This window comes from Mizuhopecten yessoensis, unplaced genomic scaffold (genome assembly GCF_002113885.1).
Source record: "Mizuhopecten yessoensis strain PY_sf001 unplaced genomic scaffold, ASM211388v2 scaffold6625, whole genome shotgun sequence".
Lineage (NCBI taxonomy): Eukaryota > Metazoa > Mollusca > Bivalvia > Pectinida > Pectinidae > Mizuhopecten > Mizuhopecten yessoensis.
Genome location: NW_018406643.1, coordinates 209714 through 220705, shown reverse-complemented (window position 1 = coordinate 220705; position 10992 = coordinate 209714). Strand labels below are relative to the sequence as shown.

The 10992-nt window shown below is 34.6% G+C and overlaps 1 protein-coding gene across 2 annotated transcripts; it reads left to right on the top strand.

Moving 5' to 3' along the window:
* Positions 1-904: 904 nt before the first annotated feature.
* On the top strand, positions 905-10469 carry LOC110452334 (glutamic acid-rich protein-like). 2 transcript variants are annotated; one of them, XM_021500782.1, is made up of 14 exons: positions 905-1008; positions 2205-2251; positions 2424-2490; positions 2916-2953; positions 3511-3583; positions 4081-4112; positions 4444-4516; positions 5085-5119; positions 5370-5442; positions 6015-6046; positions 6291-6333; positions 6539-7375; positions 7612-7654; positions 8789-10469. In XM_021500782.1, the coding sequence occupies exons 1-14, from the start codon at positions 954-956 to the stop codon at positions 8889-8891; spliced, it is 1551 nt and encodes a 516-aa protein (XP_021356457.1). In that variant the 5' UTR covers positions 905-953; the 3' UTR covers positions 8892-10469. The 2 variants fall into 2 exon arrangements, with proteins under 2 accessions (XP_021356457.1, XP_021356458.1); XM_021500783.1 differs by lacking the exon at positions 2424-2490 and having other exon boundaries at positions 969-1008.
* Positions 10470-10992: the final 523 nt, after the last annotated feature.

The following is a 10992-nucleotide window of genomic DNA, read 5'->3' as shown; positions in this document are numbered from 1 at the left end:
AGCGTTGAGCAACGAAACTGATACCTGGTCCGCTTTCGTTTATTGCGAACCAAGCAGTTGAACCGGTTGGACCAGGGATGTTCGTTTATAAAATAAGGTTGGACCTAGTAATCTGATGGTTCTTTCAGGTAAGAATTGACAAAGCTTTTCAATGCCTGCGTCAACATTTGCAGGTCCACTAGGATTTATACATGAAAACGTGAAATTAAAATCAGACAAACCGGTTGTTCCGCATAAACGAACAGGCCCCTGGGCTAAAGGACCTACCATACAGTGATCGTCTTAAAAGTGTAGGATTTCCATCACTAACATGTATAAATGTACACAAGCTGATGAACATCTTCTACGATGAACGTCATCAAGACCGCGAGGGCACACACAGAAATTAAAGAAAAAATACTGTAAGACTAGATGTTAGAAAATACTCATTTGGTTACAGAACTATCGATATTTGGAACGGTCTTCCCGAATATGTCACAAATTAAACAAATCTAAGAGGCTTCGAAATGAGTTTAGACAAACATTGGCAAAACCTAGAGCTTAAATACAACCATTTGGCTGGTTAAAAACAGATATCCGAAAGAGACAAATAATATTTTATGATATCCAGATACATTGTAATGTTATAAGATATTGATATAGAGGCATCCAGTGCCTGCGTCCATTACCTTTCCTATTAAATCCTGTTAAATCCTGATCACTACGTCAAAGTAACTGACGGATAACCTAATCCCTGACCCCGCACAAATTAAATATACATTGTATATCGATAATTGGTCTGATATATACTTTTTTAAATGGTTGTCTGAATCGAACTCGACCTCATATGTGTCTGGATAGAACTCGCCCGTCATGTGATCTTGCTAATCACGTGACGTAATTGTTTCTATATCACGTGAGTTTTCGCGGCGCTAAGTTACGAAGTTGGGCGGAAATGGCGAAACATCGACAAAATGAATAATACACGGCATAATTTAAGCGTTCCAAGCGTCTTGTCCTTTTCGGATGGTAAGTAGAACTTATGTTAATCTTAATATGTTAACTATACATTAACGGGAATTAAACAAACGTGTTCCAACAGGAAAGAGAGTAGTGTGCGGAGCCTTACTGCTTCAACCTTCGTAGTTTCAACACAGGGGTTCGTTACAAATGCTTACATGTTTACTTTAGAGCTTACTGAATCCCATATCAGCATATCAAATGTGTATCAATAGAGTAACGAACCCCTGTGGTTTCACAGAAATCATTGTAAATCTCAGTAATGTTTTCGGTGGGGTTTTTTTCATTCTGGAACATGTTCATATTAAAACCTGTCATAAAAATGTATAGGCCTTCCGGTATTTGCGACTTTGACCAGTACACGATGTGGCTGTGACCGATACGTGTGACTAATCATTACCTGTGACCAGCATATATCTGTGACTAGTGCATGTGACTAACCATTACCTGTGACCACCATAGACATGTGACTAGTACATGTAACTGACCATACCTTTGACCAGCATATTCATGTGACCGATACATGTGACTAACCATTACCTGTGACAAGCGGCATATACCTGTGACCGTTACATGTGACTAACCATTACCTGTGACCAGCATAGACATGTGACCGATACATGTGACTAACCATTACCTGTGACCAGCTTAGACTTGTGACCGTTACATATGACTAACTATTACCTGTGGCCATCATAGATATGTGACCGATACATGTGACTAAATATTACCTGTGACCAGCATAGACCTGTGACCGATACATGTGACTAATCATTCAGTACCTGTAATCAGCATAGACCTGTGACCGATACATGTGACTAACCATTATCTTTGACCAGCATAGCCCTGCGACTAATACATGTGACTAACCTTTATCTGTGACCAGCATAGACCTGTGACTATTACATGTGACTGACCATTATCTGTGACTAGCATAGACCTGTGACTAATACATGTGACTAACCATTACCTGTGACCGATACACGTATGTGACTATCCATTACCTGTGACCGATACACGTATGTGACTAACCATTACCTGTGAACGATACACGTATGTGAATAACCATTACCTGTGACCGATACACGTATGTGAATAACCATTACCTTTGGTCAGCATAAACCTGTGACTAGTAGATGTGACTGACCAGAAGCTGTGACTGATTGGTGTTATTTTTTTACCATTTACGCTCTTATTAATTCCAGATACCGTGAAGTTCGAGAAGAGTGTTACAGAGTACGATTGCACAAGGGTAAATATTGAATTATCCCCTTGTACTGAACTGAACATATCCTACAGACACACAAATATCCATACAATACTTATATATATAGCATGTAAACACACATATAATTAACTTTGAATATCTTAATGTTTGCCCACTGATAGAGTAGTAATTAATTAGTTTCTTATTATAATTCTAGGCTTACGTGCCCACTCCGGAAGTACAGAATGAATTGAAAAGAATCTCCGGCAAACTCGATGATTGCTGTAAGTTATGTTTAGTGTGTTAAGTTTTGTACTGGGTGTGTGCTGACTGTTATACTTCTATGTATGTTAAAATCACAGTTAACTTTCGTGTGGAAAACTTTACTGAAATTGATTGATTTTGCTCCAATAGATGTGATTCAATTGTATACCAATTAATGAAATTATTAACAAAAATATATATCACAGAAAAAAAACCCACGAAGTTGTAATTTTAAGATTTGTAACGACTTAGTGCTGTTATATTATAACACATGCGTAATTCTGCTATGTTAATTAAAATTACTGTTCAGCATATTTATAACTCAGTCTTACGAAAACAAAGAAGAAAATATCATCATTTTACATTTTTTTTATTGATAATGCTATCGGTTATTTGTTACTTTCTTTTTAAGCTATTTTATTGATTTTATATTTTGTATGTGTAGTGTATGATGACTACAGACGGGAGATCGACACTCTCAAGGTAAGAACTACTGTTTCTTATAAGAGGTGTTATGAATATCAAATGCAATTTTACAGTTCTTTGCCAAGTTCAACTAAGCTATCTCCATTAAAATGTTTACTCTAAATAAGCATGCTTAATTACATAGCACTGTTTCGAAATGGTAACAAAGTCAATACAAATTTGGCATGATAGAAATTATATGAGATTACGCCCATTCGCGATCGCATGTCATCGAATTTGGACAAAATGTTTTAGAGTTATGCCCCTTTTCATATCAATGTTTGTGAAAACATTGAAGTTCACTGAATACAATTTTGTCTGAAAACTCTAAGTTGTCCTTTATCATCCTATATGTAAGGATCATTTGTCTGCCTTTACACTATATATATATATATATATATATATATATATATATGAGTGTATAGGGGGTCCGTGCATTGATATGAATAATATTTGAAACATGTCAATGTGTCTCGACTTAAGATTAATAATACATGATATGAAGGGCCGTGTCGTTTTATTTCCCCCGATTGTTTTGTATAAACCGTCTTACATTCTGTTTTATTCCACTGCAGCCTAATGTAGAAATTGACAAGGAACTTGCAGCATTGATGACAGCCGAGGAGGATGTCAAACAGTCCAGACGAAGTAAGTTATACCTCGGACTGCATAGGAAAGATACTGAGAAGTTTATTTAAATAACTAATATATTGATAATTATCAGGAAGGACACAAAACAGGCAAAGTAAGTAATATACACGTAGTTGTGTAGGAAATGCACTAAAGCTTTATGATGAAACGTGAAAGTATCATGAAACTAGACTGAATCTAGAGTGTACCGGAACTATACATGGAAGCTGTACTGTAGCTACATGTACATAGGAGTGTATACTTGTATTACAGGCACGGATGCGCTTTTCACTTAAACGAGGCTGTACTATAACACGGAGAAAAAAAAATCCGTTTATTTTCGCGTTTGAACATAAATGTGATCTCAACACCGTGTCAATGTTATTTTTTTGAGAATAAATCATTAAAAAAAAGGGAAAATATTTTTTGGGTATTTAAATCAAAGCACTGTCATGTTTCCTCTGATTTATTTGCTTATTGTTGTTGATACACAGTTCATTTTCTCTCATTTGTAGATCTAAGAAGGAGGGCACAGAAAATTTGTCCTGTAAGTAAACTATTATGTCAAGATGCAAATAATGATTTTCTCTTTCAAAAAAGGGGTACTTTTTGAGTTAAGTTTTAAAGATCCAGTAATGACCTAATTTTGTTTAGAAATAAAAGCATGGTAAGTCCTTCATGGTAACAGGTGTCATTGTAAAACAATGTTAACATCAAAATGAAAATAACGAAAAATGTGTAGCAAAATTTCATTTGAAATTTACAACAACATAAAGCCAAAAAATAATAGAAGAGGTCAGAAGTCACGAGAATTGAATGCATCATTATTTTGTTTTCTTGTTTCTGGTTTCATATTTTATCTTGATTTTATATTCTAGGCAACTGGTCCCACTAAGGAAGAAGAATGTGAATTAAAAGAATTGAACAAAAACTCTATTAGGGAAATGTACGGTAAGTCTACTCAAGCGTACTCTTATAAATTATACATTTTTCTTCTCTTTGACTCCAAAGATGTTTTTGAAACAAACATTTATAAACGATTTCAGAGCTACTTCAGGATGACACAACATTTGTCAAAGAGCGAATGGAACCGTAATATTGAAATTAATAAATGAATTATNAATGAATTAATAAAACCATTGAAAAGAAATCTAGTAAAACCATTGAAAAGAACTCTAGTAAAACCATTGAAAAGAAATCTAGTAAAACCATTGGAAAGATATCTAGTAAAACCATTGAAAAGATATCTAGTTAAACCATTGAAAAGAAATCTAGAAAAACCATTGACAAAATATCTAGTAAAACAATTCAAAAGAAATCTAGTAAAACCATTGAAAAGATATCTAGTTAAACCATTGAAAAGATATCTAACAATCTGAAAATTGCATTAGAATGTCTTAAAAATAATTTGACACTTGATATTCGTTATTTATGGGTTGAGTATAAAGTATTACTCTATTTTGAAACGTAACAAAACTATATGTGCCCGAAATAAATATGTCTATTATTTCTTTTTCAGAATTGGAGGATTTTAAGCGAGATTTCAAAACAAAGGTAAATACTTTTAAGTTAAATTTAATCTAATTCGTCAATTGTATTGGAATCCCTAAAACAATTATAAGCAGGTATATGTTGTATTATGTGCAACCATTGTTTATTAACCACAAATTTGACTCCGTGGTTGGTTCTTGTTGCGGATTTACAGGAACATATTAATCCCACAAAAATATCTGAACTGATAACATGATTTCAAATCTCGATCTGACAGTCCATTATTGTATTTGTATTCTTCGTTTAATTCCAGCCTTTCGTTGCTACCGAGATGGTGGATATGAGTTTAGAAAGGATTGAAGACAACATTCGAAAGAGACAGCTTGGTAAGTTGATTCTGTAATGAGTAATGTGGTTATCTCCCCTTCTCAGTATGAGTGAGACCGTCGGCTTTTCTCTAAACGAGAAAATACCTCCTGGTTTACGGCAAGTGTCGACGGTTACCGATTGATGAAGGTACACAACGTGTAGAAGAGAGGATAATTAACTAAAACGAATTGGAATTTTCATTAGAAATTAACGTAATGGTAAAATATTTTGTGAACCGTGTACTTATATTTACTGAAATAACAGTAATCTCCATCTGTAAACATTTCTGTATTGTACTGGAATTGTACCGAAGCAGAAACTCGATCTTTATTCTCTATCCACTAAGATTGTATGACCTAGCCTAGTCTATTTTTCTCTCATTTATTTGGTAAAAACAAACACACAAACAACAATGTAAAAAATATCAAATCTCAAGTCTGTTATATAAAAGTTCTGCCTTCCTAGCACCCTACTTTTTGAGAACCGAAAGCGAAACAATCAGTACAAAAAAAAAAAATTCAATAAACGAACTGACAATATCTGAGTTTGTATCAATAGTTTTGAATAGTGTTTTCTTGATTATTTCCAGCTCTTCAGACTCTCCGAAGAGAGATCTATGAGGTAAGCAGATACTACAGGAAATATTTAGGATTTAGCGATGAAGATTTATTTTTTAACTTAAAATTTAAATTACGTCTGCATGAAAATATGTTAAACCTTTATTAAACACTGGGATGCTCTCACGAACGTTGTATTACCAGCCGACTACGTCGATGAACTTTAAATACAGAAATATAGCCGAGGTCCGCATGTGTTTGGTCATTACGATGCTGTTTGGTAATACCATATTTTTTCTCTATTGCAGGCTTCCGTACTCCGAGTAACGGGGTATTATATGAAAGACAAAGGTATGTATTAGTTTTAGTAATCCTTTATTATAATGATTGATAATGTAGTCACATTTTTCTGCAATACCGAAAAATTGTTATATGACTTGAAACTAAATATAAGACAATGATGACATCATATTTGTTGTTTTTATAGAACTGTCAGTGTCATCAAAGACAAGATAATGTTGGAACAAAATCGACACTTTTTTTTTTTTAATTTTAGTGTCGAAAAAGACGTCTACACAGAATTTGGTCAAGTCGTCCAAGCATGCCTCCAAGATTGCTTTACAAAAGTACAAACATGCATTCGAAAATGCTTTGGAAAATTCCAAGAATGCACTCGAAACTGCCATGGGAAAATCCAAGCATACATCCAAAACTGCAAGGGAAAAGGTCAAAAATTCCTCCGAGCATACATCTAGGGTCTACAGTGAACGTCACGCAGAAGAAGACGGTTCTTACGCCAAGGTAAAGGAGATATACCGAGCCGAGAGGCAGCGATTTAAGAACAATCTCGAAATGTTTAATGGACGGCTGCAAGAATTTCTGGACTCTCATCAAAACATTCAAACGGTCGAGAGAGTCTCTGGCAATACAATGAGGAAACGTTATTCCGGTGTCAAAAAGGTCAAACTCGATATCAAAACGGTCAAACCCGACATCAAAACAGCCAAACCTGATGTTAAAAGGGTCAGATGCAATCTCAACACTGTCGAATCCGATTACAAGACGGCCAAATCCGTTGTCGAAACTGATAAGCCCATTGAGAAAACAGTGAAGAAAAAGAGACCAAAAGAGTCTCGTCAGGAACGAAGACGACGAGAGTTTAGCGAGAAGAGTGGGCTTGTCTCCCAGCATGATTCTCAGGTGGAGGGTAAACCTCCGACTGGCAAGAAAGAAAGGCGGAGGAAGAGGAAGTCCCGTTCTACCAAAGAGGAGAATCAAACTTCCTGTGACCATGAACGGCCAATGAGTCTGGGCGGAAGTGACGTAGAGGTTACAAAGGAACCTGTGATACTGCCCCTGCCTACACTTGACCCTATGCCTGTGTATTATGACAGTAAGTAAGCCCTCTTTACCCCTTCCCCATCCCCATATCATACGGTACCCATGCATCCGAATGTAATATACAACTATTTGTAAAACTTACAAATAAAAAGTACGCAGGGACGAAAATGGTATATTATACTTGTAACCAAAAAGATGTATTAAACATCGCTTAATCAGATATCTACAGTTTCCGTGTAATAAAACGTATTTGTTCGTGTTTTCAAGACTAACCATCTTAATTTACAGATTTCCAAGCAAGCTGTGCACTGACTCATCTATTTTCCAGCAGGTATGTTGATTTCGACTTAAAGTACTAAACGCTTTACCGGATATTTATCTATTTTTACAACAACAAAACCCAGCTACATGTCTTTTAAAAAATCTTTCAGAATAACCTGAATTTGTTGACAAGTTTCTCCATCGTTACAGTTAAAAATAGTAACTGGGTCGATTGGTCTTCATTTCGTAAATTGATACCAACGAAGTTACACGTGGATTGCTGAAGGTGACAGAGTACGTACCGTCTTAGTCAGCAGACATTCACTCTTAAACTTCCACTAGCTTACTCCCATAACATGAGAGGCCGCTGGTCGGCCTTTTTTCTATCGGATATGATTTTGCCGACTGCGACCTCTCATTTCCGAAGCGCTTATTCTTTGATGCAGTTTCCGCCCGAAATCCGGGCGGAACAAAATCGGCTTGAAAAACTCACTTAAGTGGTTAACAGTTCATGACAACGATGTCTACTCACGGTTTATATAATAAAGATATCATATGTATGTCACAGACACAAATATATAGTATATTACCGAATAAAACACTCAAAATACATGTCCATGTCGTTGTAGCACATCTCTGACCTACATTTAAAACATGGCTTCCTGGATTAATACAAAATAGCAGGGGGATTTCAAACGGAACGAAATGATACGTAGTTTGTTTGTATTCCGCTTGTGAAACATTACATGTAATCCATTTTTGTGTTAACCGGAAAAATCATGGCAAATGCTGTCTGCTTCGCTTCGAATGAGGAAAAACTCCTTATTTATGTCTTTGACACGAATTTTTTTCAAATAATCATGGTTTATGGAAAGGAATATTTATTGGACCCTTTTGACCATTTAAATGTATGCAAACACGATAAACTCTTTCTAAATCCGAACTTTGAAAATGTGATCGTCAGCATCGGGAAAATCAGCTATGGGCAGTTAGAGGTTACGCGGCGCCTGTCAAAAGTTTTTCGCCGTGTAAAACCTCTAACTCTGTTGGAGTACCACTAGCTGTGTCGCTCTATGAGCCTGTATGTAAATCTTTCTCTGAGGGAAATGTATCAAAATATCTACCACGCCAAATAATTATACATTATACAATACATTTTATATACACATTGATGGTAATTAACCGTGTTTGTTGTTAATTACAGAGATGATTTTGATGAGGACTTTGAATCGGATTATGTGATTCTCCTTACGAAAGTGAGCGAACGGTTTACACCGGAAAGCAGCGGAAAGTCTACAGCCGTCTGAGCAAACATACCACCGGACGGAAAGAGCGCCGCTAACTATATATCAGGAGTTCAACAGTTCAGGAATCCTTCAACTAGTAAAACAAAGAACATTTCATTGGAAATTTGTTTTCAGAATGTTTACACTGGGAAAAAAATGGCATTTCGAAATTCAAAATTTAGATTTAAATTTGAAGCATATCTTTATTTTACACGAGTCATATATTTCGGAATTCAAAAGATTATCGTAAAGGTTAGATTTTAAAATTTAAGTAGACATAAATCTTTTTTTATATCTTTAAGTTATTGTATACTAGTACATCTCTTTTTAACAATGTGCCTCGAAAGCTCACTATCAGTCAGTATATTGATATTTCTGTCTTGGAAGAATTTCTCTTTGGTGATTATTGAGGCGAACGTTTTTAAGAAAACAGTATCGGTGAAGATTTTTACCAACTTTATTATATGACTTTAAGAATTTTTCATTTTGTAAGTTTCTTTTACAAATTTACAATTGTTATATGAATTTTTAAAGTATTAGATATCTGTTGATATTTGGAGTAATATTTGGTTGTTAACAGATAGTACATGGCGTGTACAATCTATTTACCTTTATGATATACATACAGGCCTGTAATTATGCAGAAGTCTAATTCACATTTACAATTGTTATATAATATTTTAAAGCATTTTAATTGTGTTTTATTGATAGTAACATTTATTGGTCAACAAGTATTACATATATTTTACATTTTGTACATAAACTGTTTTCATTTTCCGTCCAGGGCCATTTACGAAGTTAACAAATTCATTTCAATACAGGACACTATGTATTTTGATGTTGATAAATATTTAAACAAACGTATAAATAATGATGATGGAAGACAGAATATGATACTTTTTATATAATTGAATTATTCTTGGCCGGTAAATAGTCTATTTGAAATTTGCGATCTTTTGTGATGTCATGTATAATTCCGTATAGAAAATGCAAAATTGTTGGTCTAAATTATGTCATTCAAAAATACTTTCGGCAATTCATTTTATTATTTTTAATCTGATTTCCATGATGAGACAGATTCGATTGGGGGTCAGATTAATTTAAAGTTCATAACTTTAAATATCATACAAATTTCAGTCTGTAGGACCTAGAAGACAGATTCTATGGGAATGCAGACCGTGGGCTTTTTTGGAACCGTTATTAAAATTAGATAGACCATTTCTAAACTGAAAGAAGGACTCTTAAGGATAAAGGTAATTGTAGTTTAGAAAAGGAGAGTCCGGATTTTTAGTTTCTAAATTTAGGTTTAAATTTATATTCATTAACTTATTCGATGTATACAATTTTGCATAATTCTACCACGAAGATTCAGTAAATAATGACGGTGTTTATTTTACAACTACATGTACATGATAACCTACATTTATTGTTTTATTATACAATGTGTTATTTTCGGTCTGGTTTTCTGATAAGCGTTAGGCAAGAATATATGAACCAGAAAATGATTTTTTTTAGTCTACAATAACACTGACTGTAAGTTATTATTTTTAGATAAGTATTGTGTAAGATCATTTATACTAGGAACATGACGGTATACACAGCAATAAATTGATTGTGAATTTGTTTTCTTGGTTTATGTTGTTTTTCGTTTGATTGAAGTTGTCTTTTAGGTATATTGAATTATCATTCTATAATCAGTATTCTAGTGTGTTTAATTTTATTCTATTTTTCTGTGTAATAACAAGAGCGCGTGAGCTTATGTAGTGACGCGGCGCTCGTCAACTCCGTCTTAAAACAGCTGGTAGCGTCCTTGAAAGGAACCCAAACTGCAAAAATAACGACCATGACCTACAATTAATGCAACAGAGGTCAAATATATCAAAAACTTCAAATGACTTCACCTGATGAACCAAAATGCATTAAGTCGTGATATTTGGATTGTAGCTTCCTGTTCTGTCCAAAATGACATACTGTTATGATAACAGGCTAGTAGCTCCTTCATATGGAGTCAAGACAAAAAGCTACAAAAAATGACATTGACGTACTTTAAAGGTCATGGGTCAAATGCGTTAAAAACGTATTATGATATTTGGCTAGCACCTTCCTGGGATGGAGCCTTACA